Raw genomic sequence first — 15,312 nt, 5'->3', positions numbered from 1 at the left:
TATAGGTGGTGTTATCCCATCAGCTGATTGCTTCTTCTTGATAATTTTCCATACAAAGCCTTGTACAACAAAATGTCAGTTAATCGAAATCTATGAAAATTTTCTTTTGACTTGATATTCATCTGCACGGCGAATTGATTGAATTCGCTTTGCCACCACCTGGTATAGATTCGCCTTCACAATATGTCAGTTAATTGAAAATTTTCTTTGACTTGACATTCTTCTGCGCGGCGATTTGGTTGAATTCGTTTTGCCACCACCCGGTATCAAGGCGAATTTATACCAGGTGGTGGCAAAGCAAATTCGACCAATTCGCCGTGCAGAAGAATGTCAAATCAAAACAAAAATTTCATTGATTTCGATTAACTGACACATTGTTGTACAAGGCTTTGTATGGAAAATTATCAAGAAGAAGCAATCAGCTGTTGGGATAACAACACCTGGTACTAAATTCGCCTTGCCCGGTAGGGATTCGCCTTGCTTAATACATATCTTTTGATTTGGCATTCTTTGTCACAGCGAGTTGGGTTTAATTCGTTTTGCCGTCACCTTGTATAGATTCGCCTAGATCGTCAAAGAAAAAAGCAGGAACCCGAACAGTTATTACTTTAATAATAATTTATTAAAAAGTTATTCCAGGACTTTTAGTTTTTAGTGCGAAAGAAATTATTAAATCCATAAAAAGCTCACTTTAAAAGTGGGCGGTGTCACTCCCATTCCAAAAATATTTGATGATGTGACTTAATGCAATCTGACTAATCTACAGGCCAAATCTTAGAGACGCATGTTCTATTTTTTTTTGTTTTTTTTTTTGTTTGGTAATTGTCTATATGAAACAGTTGACGTGATTACGGACCGACTATGTCCATTATCTTACAAAATCCTTGTTTCAACAGGAGCAAGTTTATTGTTGAAAAGTTTAAATATAAAAATTTGATGGCCCGAAACAATAACAAATGACGAATTATGGCGAAGGACAAGCGAAACAAAAGCAGCCGCAGAAATTGCAAAACGCAAGTGGTCGTGGATTGGACGCTCGATTAGGAGGCCTCCAGACAATATAGCAAGACAAGCATTGAGGTGGAACCCGCAAGGAAGCAGAAGACCCGAGGCGCCAGCGAAAACCTGGCGTAGAACTGCCAACAAAGAATTGGAAGATGCCGGTTACATGTGGAATGATGTCACGGGGATAGCACGAAATAGAATAAGATTCAAATCGGTTGTCGAGGCCCCATGCTTCAATAGGAGCTAAGGAAGGTAAGAAGAAGATAAATATAGTAGTTAACTCACCCAACACTTCGTCAACAGTTGCAAGAGGTCGCTTCAAGCCGCTAAATTTGCAAAAATAATTCTTATATGGGTACCTCGCCACAAAAACATCGAGGGCAACAAGGCAGACGAACTTGCAAGGGCATCGGAGGAGGTCGAAATCAAAGAGTTAGCATTCTCCAACTGGTACTCCTCGAACACCTGCAAGATGACCAAGCAAACCTGGCCGTATGAACATAGTAAGAGAACAAGAGACCTACTAAATAGGTCAAGTAAAGATATTTTTAGGATCACTGTCACAATCACGGGACACTGGCGGCTTGGCCTGTATGCCGAGAGTATTGGGATCCCTTCTAACAGCATTTTCAGGAGCTGCGATGACGAGGGCAGCAAAGAAACAGAGGCGAACTACCTGTGCTCTAGCACACACTAAGTTTCTAACTAGGGGCAGTTATATACTGCCAGAACTTAAGGAAATAGCTTAATGCTCTGTAAAAAAAATATCAGCAGATTCATTGTCCGCACCAAATAATTCGGACGGAGTACCGACTAACCTACTAAAACAGCAGTAATTGGTTCCTGGGGAAATGTGCATCAAAATGGCGCCTTGTGCGCTACTTAGGCTTGGATCTTTAGCATACGGGCGGCACAGTAACCAACCAACTTTGAGGGTTGGTTTTAGTTTTTCTATGACAAATTTCTGGTATTAGTAACAAAAATTTTGAAATTACCATATACGTAGGTTTTAATTCCAGATATTTGGTCTAAGCGATTGGTAAAGAATTCGTTTGAAATTTGGAAAATGTGGCCAGGCTTTTAATGTCCTTAAAAAATAATTACGAATTTAACTTTTATGTTCCGACTTATATAAAAAAGTACTTTGAAAAAGTCCGAAAAATAACAAGGTGCATGATTCATTATGAGAATGCCGGGGATCCGATTCCATAAACTTTCACCTAAGACAATTTTTTTACCCGTACTTTTTCGATTCCAAAAAAAAAAAAACAACTATTAAAATCGATCTCTGGAAAAAGGCAACCTTAAAGTAGACGTTGCTAGATGCTTGACTATCTGATTCTCTTACGATCTTTATGTGGGTCGTTCCTTGTCAAATGAACCAAACGACTTTGACCAATTTTGGTTGAAACTTTTGTTTTTTTAGAACATTTTACATATTTAAAAAAATTTATATTTAAAAAAATGTATATTTAAATAAAATTTATATAAAAAAAAATTATATTAAAAAAATTTGATCAAAAAAAAAATATTTAAACTCATATTTGAAAAATCTATGATTTTTATTTTAGAATTGCGGTGCGACATTTTTTTTAGTAGTATGTGTGTACGAGGAGAATGGAAAAATAATATGCTGATTATTTCAAAAATTTATTTGTAAAGAATTCTGCAAGTGAGATTCTTTTTTGAAACATTTTATTGTGCATATGGAGTGTTATGATATGATTTCTTACAAAGCTGTAATATCTGAGTAAGTAGAGTAAGCTACTGGAATCCCTGGCATATCGGTTCCAAATGAGGCCATCAGGGCTGATTACATTCACGACGGCGGTGTAGCCGTCACATCTGTCATATTATTTTTACACATGTTCTTATGAGTGTCGTTATTTTGAGCGCAACAGGGCTGCACGACAATCAATCACGAAAGCCGTTGTAGCCAGATTAAACCTAATTCTATTTTCGGGAAGCGACAGTGAGTGGCGTCCTTTTTATTTTGTCAACAAAAACTAAAACAGAAGTAAATAACAGATAAAAAAAGTTAAAATCAATATTTTGGGCGTTTTTTAACATAATTAACATTTTTCTATAAATTTTTCGCTACTGTTTGCTGTAACTTACATTGGTGGCTCCCGTTTTCAAAGTAATCAAGAAGCCAATGTTTAGCTACGGTTATCGTCAAGCTTTGCTTTATTGTCGTAGTGGTCTGTAGACGCCGTGTTGAATGTGATCAGCCCTATCGCCCACTACATTTAACTTTTTTTCATAACTGCAAGTGCAGGCCTCTCTAACTCAGTTCTGTGAAATCGTTATAATCTATATTTGAAACCAATTTTGGTTTGGTCATATATGAAGTAACTAAAAAAGTATGCCAATTTTTGGAAGTATTTCAGTTTGTTTTATTCATCTATAGTAATGTCCAAGAAATTCAAGTAAATATACTAAAATGCCTTAAAATCAGAGAAATTTTGAATATTGGATCGTTTTAAAAAATGTCTCGTTTTCTAGCTGCTGCAAGCGCTTCGACCATTCCAATTAAAAAGGGTATATAGATCTATCCGACCACACTTATAATAAAATTTGACTTGCGTGGAATACCATCCTAACTCTGCAGCCCGTTCAAAACGTCCTATCTAAGTAAAACGTACCAAAATAGTAACAAACATTTTCCCTCTACAACTTTAAAGTTCATGACCGAATTATGAGGGACTTCACCTGTCTGATTTTATCATGGAGCTCCGTCGTAAGGTAGTGAAATAATTATGCGCGCTAATTTCACATATATTATTATTATCTTTTGTTTATTAGTCGCTGAACAAGCACAGTAGCAACATCGAATGAGGCTATTGTTTATTTGCGCATTTGAAATAACATATTTTGCAAACAAACGCTCATGCGCAGACTTGTTTAATGTCAGCAATATATTATGTTTAATTTTTTTTTATAAGAAACAAGCCATAAAATAATATTTTTAAATCATATCTACGCATTATTTTATGAGTTTTAACAAACATGTGTGCATACGTCTTGCTTACGTGTTGCTCGTTAATCAACGACTACACCAGTGCCACTACGATGATTCTACCCTTACCAATACAGCCACAGTTTGAATTTTGGTGGCCACTGTTTTATTGCATCATGCATTTAGGGATTTCTTCTTTAATTATTTCAGTGAATTAAATGTTATTTAATAAGTAATTAAAAACATAAAATTTTAAATTGAATTTGAAAACAAGAAAAATCATCATCACAAAACTTTTCCAAGCACAACAATTCATGCAATAAATTTAATTGTTTGCGCAAGTCATCGGAATTGAATAAACTGGGCCCCTAATCAATATTTTAAATCACAGTAGTTCTAAAACGCCTAAGGAAATATGTGATATGGTAGCTACGAGTACTCATTACATCCATAACTTATTATTTTTACGAAAAGTTGACAAATTCATGTCTGTAGTTTGTTTTTTCGTACGTGATCGTATAACACCGTTGTGAATTCATACAAGTGCAAAATATTTCTATTCCTCCAATGCCATACCTACCTGTCAAATAATTACTGACAGGGAGAACGGCTGTCGCGAATGGCCAGAGAATGGAAGAAAGGTTTGTTTTTTTCTCGCGGCTAAGAAATTGAAGTGCCATGAATTGCTCATTTGTGTTTCAAACCAACTTTTGTTTCAAATGTATCCACAGAAAATGAGAATACAAAGTAATATTAATTTTTAAAATATTGTTAATAGATAAAATATGAGCAGCCAGTTAAGCAAACATTTTAAAATATGTAAATAACGCAATGTACCAGTCGTCTTAAATTTTTTTTTTTTTTTTTAAATTGAGCAAATGATTTAAGTAATCGAACAGCGATTTAACAGGTGATCCAGGCTGCTTACTATTGTGAACTTTTTTTTTTTCAAACATTCGCCACTTGTATGAATTCACAATGTATAACACGATACGGACCCTGTTTTCTATGAGTGCTCGAATGTAAACAAACGCAGCTTTGTACAAATTATAAAATTGAGTTGATTCAAAAGTTGTGCATACCAACTGTGTTGCATGCAATTATCCTACTCCCGTTCGATCGATCAATGTAAGCGGCTTCTGAGATAGGACTTTTAAAAAGAAGTTAAGATAAGAAGTCATTCAAACAGAAATAGAGCATTTTTCAAAAGTTTTCTGAGACATGGTTTTTGCGAAATGACAACCGAGATAAGCCGAGATATTCCACTCAGTAATTCATGTGAGGAGCTTCATAACAAAAAGCAATAATTACACTCTAACATAGCGGAAAAAAGATCGCGACTTTGAATCGAGCTCAAGGCCTAACAATAATTATTTTATCATTATTATTGTTATAATATATTTTTTCTTAATTGAAAAAATTTTTAAATTAGAATAGAAGAAAGAAAAAATTTAGACAACTGCCAAAGCTCGTTGTATAGATCCATTTCGGGAACTGCTAAATTCCTTCATCGGCAACGTTTAGGCGCCGCTGCTATAACCATTCAGCCACCACAGCGGTTTTTTGTTTGTCTTCATTATTCCTACTTCAATTCTGGTTCTTGCCAATTGAGCTCGATTCAAAATCGCGATCTTACAAATCAGTAGGCCGATATAACAACAAAAATTGTTAATAGCGGAAAAAATAAAAAATAAAAATATATAAAATAAATCTAATATATAAGTACAAACACAAATTTTGTATTAAGTAGAAATATTAGTAAGCAACTAATCGATTTTTCCTGACCAATTTTTATTAAGTTTAACAACGTCAATACCCCGAAAAAATTATAAGTGCACTTATTGCGTTTGGTTATGAACCTCCCCTCCCCTCATTGTAATATGTGGTGTTTCTTCTTTCTGTGACATACTTTTTTTTTAAGTTTACTTTTTTATTTAGTATTTGAGTTTTGTTTATTTTACGTAGTAGGTTTTTATGTACTCTGTATATGTAGTTGTTATTTACTATGTTTGTTTGTAATTTTTACCTTAAACGCAATTTTTCACACTTCTTTTTTTATGTTTACTTTTTTAATCTTTTATATATTTTTTTGTACATTTTTATATTTTTTTTTGTTTTTTTCTTCTTTCACGATAGAAACTTAATTTATTACCTATTTTTTGCTTACGCACGCGCGCGCAAGTGTATATGTATGTAGTGTTACCATTTACTCGCCTAATTTTTGCATTTTTTGGACTTTCGTAGTTCTCTTGGTTTTCTTTTTATTCCGTATTTCGTATTTTTTTTTTTTTAATTTAATTTTATGCTATACGTTCTATAAATATTAGTTTTTGTCTATTTTACAGTATATTGTTTAGTGTAGTTTTTTAACAACAATTATTTGTTTTTTGTTTAAACACATTGGTGGCTTAAAAAAACTGACTCAAATTTTAAGAAAAAATTATTTTCAATTTGTTTTTTTTTTTTTTCTTTCAATACTCCATTTAAATATAATTCAGTCTGCAAGAGAAACAAAAGTAAACAATCTTCGAGCTAAAAAAATATTCAAAAAAATTTCAAATTTTAAAGCAAATCTTTTTTTTTGTAAGTAGATTTGCAGCGTATTTTGTGTATATGGTTTCTGTTATAGATTAGTTTATATTTTAAATAAAGTTCATTAAAACAAAAAAAAAAAATGTTACTAAATATGTACATATGTATTAGCTGTGTTTTTTTTTACATCAATATACATATACACTTAAGCTTTATATGGACTGCTAAGCGTTAAACTTTATCTACACTTCTGAAATTGCTGCTCAGTACTCCTAAATTTCAATACGCATTATACTCATATGCAACTGAAATGTGTGTCTATGTTTTACCTCTACTAATGGTGTGTGTCCACTATTCATCACAACCGATTCAGCTATAGGTTGGCCAACTATGGCCAACTATGGCCAACAGAGTTGTGTGTCTCCGCTTTTCGGTACAACCCGTTCTGTAGCTAGTTATTTAACCACTGCCACTAGATGGGTCTCCTATGCATTATCTAAGCGAGGATAAGCGTTTTTTTACCCGCAAATTTAAATGTATATACATGTAAAAATAAACATGGCTATTATACACTTACGGTCAAAAAATATCAAAAGAAAGTGTTTCCTTGTTACGGCTCTTCTACGGTCACTACAGCTACTTAACGTAACCTTTATTTATTGTAGTGTCATTGATAGCTCCTTACCTCATTGGGTGATATTTTTAGCCGAGAAAGTTAGTCCCCAAAAATGTAGAAATATTGCATCACAACTGCGTTCAGATAGGTGTGAAGGGCGCTTATGAAACAAACTTGAGATAGGGCGTTCTTCGACCCAATTCGCGGAGGTAGGGGCTTTTTGAAATAAACTCTGAAGTAGAGCGGTATTCAAAAGTTTTCTGAGATAGGGAGTTTTCAAAACGGCAGCCGAGATAGGATGATATTTCACTAAGCCGTCGTTAAAGTTCCTGTTTTTATATATTTCGCCCAGAATCTTTTTAGAGTTGTTCCATTGCTATGAGTTCCGCCTATGCTAACCATATTTTCTGTTATCTGTCGCATGGATGCAATTATATTAAGTTTTTTTTTTTACTAACACCTATAAATAAAGCCTTATAAAGGTTAGCTCTCGGTACCATATACCGTCAATTCCGAACCTTCATAAAAAGCTTCGCAGATACTCGCTAGCAATTTCATGATATTGTTCCAGATCATCAATCATCTCAATGACGTCAGCATTTTGTTTCCATATTCATTAGTTGTGGAAAATGTGATACTCTGAGGAAAAGGAAAAAAAAACCCTCCCACAAAAGGAAATACAGACCGCAGGCTTTTTTTCCCCGGAACGCTACTTCATATTTCAGGAAAGTAGTTAGTAAGTTGTGTACCGAAAACCCAATGCTGCAGATAAGTCAAGAAGCAACATTTAAATTTATGAGGGCGAGTATTGTCAAATGCGACTCCATTTTGTTATGTTACTGATCAGAAACATGTTTGCAATGCATAAACAAAAGTAAACTACGGTTTTTGCGGTTGCGTATTTGCCATGACGTAGCAAATGCATAGCCGTATAGGCGTAAAACGCCAAATGCAACGATGATAGGCCAATTGCAGAATTAGCCCTAATAATGGCAGTTCACTATCACGTGCAAATGGCTTTGCATCATTGCATAGCAAATTTCCATTGCATATCAAACGCAATGCAAAAACAAAATACATGCAAATGCACCTGTCAAAAATTTTTCAAAATGCAAATATATATTTTTTTTTGAAATGTCACCCACAAAAAATGATTTCGAACAGCTGAAATTCCCTGCAAGAACATTTTCGGTAAGATTACCAATGGTCTCAGTGGAAGTTTTTACTTGTTTATATATGTATATGTAGAGTTGGGATTCTACCGGGTATTTACCACTTATGGGTAAATACCAGGAAAATATCCGGAATATTCCTTTTTTGTATATTTTTTTTAGGTATTTGAAAATCATTTGAATCGAGGCTGCTTGGAATTATAATTCAGCAATTAAATTTATGCGTCATTTGCAATTAAAAAATTTTCATTTTGATTTTAAACAAACAACCCAGCAAACACTCGGAGTTAACAATTACGTCTGAAAGTCCAAACTTTGGATCGTTTGCACTCGCCATGAACTCATTTAGGAGCCTTAAGCGAATGCTATATGCTCATATTTTGCCTCTAACATAAGTCTTATACAGGCCTCGTTCCGATATCATATACTATGAGCCTTATTGGCGTCATATGCTGCTAATTTTGAGCCTTTTAATGATACTACTTCAGGGCTTTTAGGAAGAATTTTTGACATATATCCGAAGCGGAAAAGATAGGGGAGAAAATTGTTGTGATATAACTCCCATGAGGATAAGATAGAAATGAAATAAGTGTTAGTTGAATTAATTATTTATTTAGAATAAATTGTCGCAGAAAATTTTCTGAGTTTTTATTCCGGAGTTGCCTAGTTTTCTGTTTTTAATATTTTTCAACCGATATTCAACCGATAGCGTAATGGATAACTACCCATCCATATAGGACAAATTGGGTATTTTTGGATTGAATTTGTCTCTTTTTATCCCATATTTTCCAAAAGATTATTTTTACCCTTCTTTTGGGTAAATATTTGGGTATTTACCCACTTTTACCATATATGACGAATTTACCGGGTATTTACCCCTTTCCCATCTCTACATATATACAATTAATCGCGAATACTTTTTATTACTTTTTTTAATACCGTTGATTTCGCCAAAACTGACAGTGAATTACTAACTTTCTCTTAAAATAAGCTAAGGAGTTACCAATGTTTACTACAAGAACTAAAAAGTTTTTCTAAGTAGATGTAGTGACTGTAGAAGGGAAACACTTTTTTCAGTTTTTTTTTTTTTGATCGCAAGTGTACGATTGAAATTTGTTAGTCTATTTTGGTTTTGTCACCGCTGCAATCATCATAAGCAGCTTTATTTTCGTATTTAATTTATAAAAAAAATGTTTTCTACTACTTTTATTGATTTTAATCAGTATTTATTTTCTCTGTTTATTAGCTCGTTTGTAGTCAGAATGCGTTTGTGTTTGTTTGAGTGAGTAGTAAATTTTCGCTTATTTAAAACATAAAAAAACTTGAAAACGAAAACGAATTTCGAAAAAATTCGCAGTTTTTAAAAGTCTTCACGAAAATTTACACATGTTTAGTCAATAATTTTGAACTACAAACTTATTCTAGTTGGAGTAAATAAAAAAACTGAAGTCTTTGAAAATTCGCATTGGTTTTTAACAAAACTTTTCCAAAGGCTGATTTTGTTTTTTCTTCCATACAAAGTGTAAAAATGTACAAAATTAATAAAAATGTATATTTGAATTAAATAATAGAAAGATTTTTAAAAATTGTTCTTATTTTTAAATTTTTTCGAAATTTTGTTTGGGTAAACCCCAACAGCTTTCATTGTACAATTCATTAACAATTTTTTTACAATTTACGTAAATAACATGAGTAAGTAAAATTTGCTGCTATTTTTTTTATCGCATCTATACATATGTAGCAAATTAAGGTGGGTCTTTTTTTCACACATTTAAAAGGCAATGCGAATATATAAAAATGACATAGTACTTGATAGTAGTATGACATGAAGTATTGTGCTTTTTTTCAAACTCTCGATAGCAAAAACGGCACCCCTATATTTAAATAGTGATATATATGGGATATTCCATCCCATTTCGACCAATTTTGAACCCGACTCCTTTAGAATTGGCTGAAAGTTTTTCTTCTTTTTCTAGCTTACGAAAGACGTTTTTCAGAAGTTTTTCAAATTTTTCATCCAACTCGAAAAAAGTTATGAATTTAAAAAAAAAACCCGGTTTTGTTTTCAAAATGCTATAACTTTTTCAAAAATTGACCGTTTGGGATCTTTTTTTTTTAATTTTGTTTTTAAATGTACTTTTCGGAAAAATTCAAAAAATTTTTTAAAGTTTTGTTTTGTAATTTTTCAGTTTTTCGAGATTTTTAGAATTTCGCCCTTTTTTTCTCATAAAAAACTTCAATCAATTCTGCAATCATCCCCACTAATCCCGGAGTGGGCCGAGAATTTTTTTTTTTTTTAATTGAAAAAAAAAAAAAAAACTTTAAAATTTTTTTTGTATTTTTTCCGAAAAGTACATTTAAAAACATATTAAAAAAAAAATTATCCCAAATATTTAAAACTTATTTTGAGTTGGAAAACGGTGTTTTTTTCAAAATGCTATAACTTTTTCAAAAATTGACCGTTTGGGATCATTTTTTTTTTTTTTAAATAGGTTTTTAAATGTACTTTTCGGAAAAAATACAAACAAAATTTTAAAGTTTTATTTTTTTCAATTAAAAAAAAAAAAAAAGAAGAAAAACTTTCAGCCAATTCTAAAGGGGTCGGGTTCAAAATTGGTCGAAATGGGATGGAATACCCCATATATAAAACTTGGAAATCATGTCCATTAAATTTTAGCCCTGCGTACTAGTACAGCTGTGGTAGAAAAATGTATAAGAAATAACAATTTTTTTATCCGTTCATAAATAACTGCTAGCAAAAGCGGATTTTACAAAAAGAATCCTACATTTATGCTGAAAACGCTGCACACCTCGCCTCTCTGGTAGGTAGTTCAGTCTTTACAGCTTCAGCAGCGGTTATACTAAAATAAAGACCTTTAAAAAACTGTTGCCATCAGCTTTCATACTATATTATTTGAAGAACAGGTTTTACTGAACAATTGGACCCACCCTAATTCAGCAGTAAAAAATATCAAATTTTATAATTTTTTTTTTTAAGCTAGTTTAAAAAATTGATTGAATGCAATAAATGTGTAGGCCGATTTTGAAAAAGTTTTCGAAAAAATTTTAAAACTCGGCAGGTTTTCAAAAATATTTAGAAAATTTACAAATTTTCATTTACAATTTTAAGCTACTTTTTAGTGTTTTTCGGCAATTTTTTCTCCGCAGGATATTTTAGATTTTCTTGCATTGTAAAACAATTTTTTTATTTATATGAAAGAAAATCTAAAATACCTTTAAGAAAAAGTTAAAAAAAAAAACAACAATAAGAGGATTCGCTTTGTCATGCAAACGGTGCACGGAGTGGATAAATTGTAAAGTCACAACAACAATATATACACAAAAATTTATATGCAATCGGTGCAGTTTATACATTCAGAAAAAACTTGAATGAAACGATACGGAAATGTTTTCCTCTTCGCGTGGCCAAAATTTCTTCAAAATGAGGAAAAAGTGCTCAATTTGAAGAATTTTTCCTCATTTTGAAGAAATATGGCCATGCGAATGAGGAAAAAATTTCTTAAGTGCCATTTCATTCCATTTTTCTTCAATCGGGAGAAATTTTTTTCTGAGTGTATGCTCAAACCTGTGTACATATGTATATTTTCGTGCAACGATTGATAGGAAATAAAAATCAGCCCTGCTTCGACGGTATTCCTTTCAATCCTCTCATTTCGCTCACGAAAAGATTGAGCAATTGCTTTTACATTTTTTTGTCGTATTTTGTTATTTTATATGTCAATTTTTTACGCTTCGGGCTGATCATGCTATAATTTCGCAAAAGGGCTGCTCTCGTAGTCTAGCATATTTTGTGGTAGGATATAAACAATCCGTGCACCTTGTAAGACGAAGTGAGTTCCCTTTATATATGAATTTTGAGTTACTACGAAACGACATTTCAAAAAAAGATTCCTGAAATTTTTCATAAAACTTGGGAAATTGCATGAAAGCTTTAAAACCCTTCAAAATTTGCAAATATTTTGAAAACGTTTTCGAAAATTACGTTATACAATTCATTCCAAGTTTTTTTTTTATTAAAACAAAACGGGAATAACGGGTAAAATTTTCAAATCACTCTTGCTGCTACATATTGTTTTGGTCACAAGTGTCTGAACTAATAATATTAATATCTATTGGGGATGTTTGTAACGCATTTCCCGATTTTACTATAGTATTTACATAGGCAAAATAACTTTCACTTCTTCATAAAGATAAAAAAATTATTTATGTCGTTTACTTTGGACTTGTACAAAAAGTTTTGCCAACTTAGAACTACCTATAAGTTTTCTAGTAATGACATAGTACGCTTGAAATCAATTATTTTCGATTTAGTGTTTCATGACATTTTTAAAAATATATTAGCTGATGTGGATAAAACAAGTGTGATATCTTAAGCGTCAACTGCTTGACAGGATGTTCAAGATGGCTACTTTTTAGAGTTTCGACAGGATGTTCAATATGGTGGCGTATAAGGCCGGCTACCTTCAGCGGATGATAGAAAGAGATACAAGAATGAGACCACGATAGTCACTTTGAAAATCAGGTGATCCATTCTATTTGTAAATTTGACGTCTATGCAGACGTTATCACACTTGTCTTATCCACAATGTTCTGATCCTTCTGAATCCTCCTACAACGAGAAACAAACGAAGAGTTACGTCATACGATCGTCCTATGACACTTATCGAAGAACATTTTTGCACTTCAAGGAAAGTGGTCCGCAAAAGGATTAGCATACGCCAGTTGATGAATAATGTTTTATTTCTGATTAGAAAAAACGCATCAAGAAGAGGATGATATTAAGACGTACAAAAAAGAAAAAAGTTGAAGAACTTTTTTGTACCAACCTCTAGTTTGAAATTTAGTCAAATTCAATGTATTTTCCCGAGTAGCGAAAAAATATGTTTGTGTTCGTAGTTTGAAGGTGATCTAAGCGCATACACTTTTCGAAGAACATGTTTGTGACTCAAGGAAAGTTTGAAGGCGATCTAAGCGCATACAGTTTTTGAAACGTTATTAGAAATTTATAATATTTGTTCTTCTACACCTTTTCAAGGTGTACTTCAGAAAACGTACATTGTGCTTCAAAATAGTCAATTGTAAAAGAAAAGCTGTAAAATTGATTGACAATAACAATTATAATTGTACTTCAAAAGCAGTAAAATATAATTCAGAATAGTCAGCTATAATTCAGAGGTCGTAAAATTGGTTTCAAAATAAAAATTGTACTTCAGAAACTGTAAAAAAAATTTTTCAGAATAATCAATTGTACTGCAGGAAACATGATCTTCAGCATAGACAATTGTACGGGAAATTGTGCGTCAGAAGCCGCATATTGTGCTTCAGAATAGTCATTTGTACTTCAGAACAGTCAGTTATACTTGTGAAACCGTAAAATGTGTTTCAGAATAAAAATACAGCTCATCAAAGTATAATACTTTTGAAGTGCAACTGAATTACACCAAGTGCTTTCTTAAGTACAATTGACGGTTTCTGAACTACAATTTACGATTTCTGTATTGAAATTGACTATTCTGAAATACATATTACGCTTTCTGAAATAAACTTGACTGCTCGGAAGTCCACTGTACAATGTCTGAGTTATATTTGCGAATTCTGAAGCACAATTTATCGTTTATGAATTGCAAATGATTATTCTGAAGTACATTTTACCATTTCTGAGCAACATTTTATGGTTTTTTAAGGAAACTTGAAAAGGGTGTAGAACAAATTTCCCAAAACTTATCTACTTTTAAATTCAACATGTGAGTTCGAAAAAGATAACTGCATAAGTAGAACACTAGAAAATATTGCAAAATAATTCAAACATTTACCTCTTGGATTCCAACTTCATTCAAAACTAAACAAGGTTTTCAAGAAAAAAAAAAATTGTGCGTGACTTAGTAGGTTAAAAAAATTATTCCTAATGAAATGATTCGGCGAACATATGCAGCAATCATAACCGCTCATTATCCAACACTTAATTGTGAATAAAAAAAAACATGGAAAGCATAATTTTGCTACAAAAATAATTATTTAAATAATTTTCTTTCTGATCAATCGTTTCAAAACTGGAGAACTCAGTAAAAGTTAGTAGCTCATGTAACTCCTATAGAATACATAAAAAATGCGGGCATTCGAAATATTTTGTGTTCATATTTTGAAAACAGATGTTAACATTCAAAACGGATCTTTTTGCTTGTTTAAAAAAAAATAAATAAAAATAAAACAAAAAAAAATATTTCTGAGTCGGTCTAATATGTGTTGCACGTTAAATTAGTTCTTATCATCATTAACATCCTGCTTTACATTTTTATAACTACCACCATCATTATTATTTTGCTTCGTCCGCATTTTTGTATTTACTCTAGCCTTGGCAGTTGCCGGCATTTTTTTGTTTTTGCTTCTGTTGCTGCTGCTGCTGCATTCAGCTTTTGACTACAGTATTGGCACACCCTGTACATCCATCATTTCGTCTTGGGGTGATGGACGTGGTGGAAAAGCTTGCAGATGTGGCGGAGTAGCACGTGCATAGCCGCCACGTTGTGCTGCTGTAAATTGCATACGATATGAACCTTCGTGATGATGTTGGCGTGGTGTGCGGCGTGGTGATCGTGCTGGCATGCGAGTGGCGCGGTGCATGTCCTCTAAAATTGAAGGCGCTACATATGTAAATCCCTGTAAATGAAAGATTTAAGATAATAATTTAGTAAAAAAAAAGAAGTTAAAAGATATGTAATTACATATACTTAAATATATTAGTATACACCTGCGAGTAATAAGAATAGCAGTTTATCAATTATTTCCTTACTTTTTGTTTTCGATCATATAGAGATCAAAGAAATCTCCTCTTGCGCACAATATCTGCAAAAGAAACTTCGGGCGTAGTGAAAGACGCTCAAAGAAAAAGGAAATGAACTGAATACTAGGATGGTACAAGGGCTAGCATGACTGAGAATATCAGGTGCAGTGTTATCCAGTAAGGGTTAGGTTAGGTTGAACTGGCCGGTCCGTGAGGACTTCACATA

At 32.7% G+C, this 15,312-nt stretch overlaps 1 protein-coding gene across 1 annotated transcript in view; it reads right to left on the bottom strand.

The window, feature by feature from the left end:
- Nucleotides 1-787: 787 nt before the first annotated feature.
- The window catches only part of S6k (Ribosomal protein S6 kinase), a 182,706-nt gene continuing 168,181 nt past the window's right edge, over nucleotides 788-15,312 (bottom strand). Inside the window, exon 10 of the mRNA XM_067787953.1 lies at nucleotides 788-14,962. Coding sequence (XP_067644054.1) covers nucleotides 14,723-14,962 — 240 coding nt within the window. The 3' untranslated portion in view covers nucleotides 788-14,722. The remainder of the gene's footprint in view (nucleotides 14,963-15,312) is intronic.

The sequence above is a fragment of the Eurosta solidaginis genome, chromosome 5 (genome assembly GCF_040869045.1).
Source record: "Eurosta solidaginis isolate ZX-2024a chromosome 5, ASM4086904v1, whole genome shotgun sequence".
NCBI classification, from domain to species: domain Eukaryota; kingdom Metazoa; phylum Arthropoda; class Insecta; order Diptera; family Tephritidae; genus Eurosta; species Eurosta solidaginis.
Note: the sequence above shows the minus strand (reverse complement) of the source record. Positions and strands in the feature narration are given on the sequence as shown.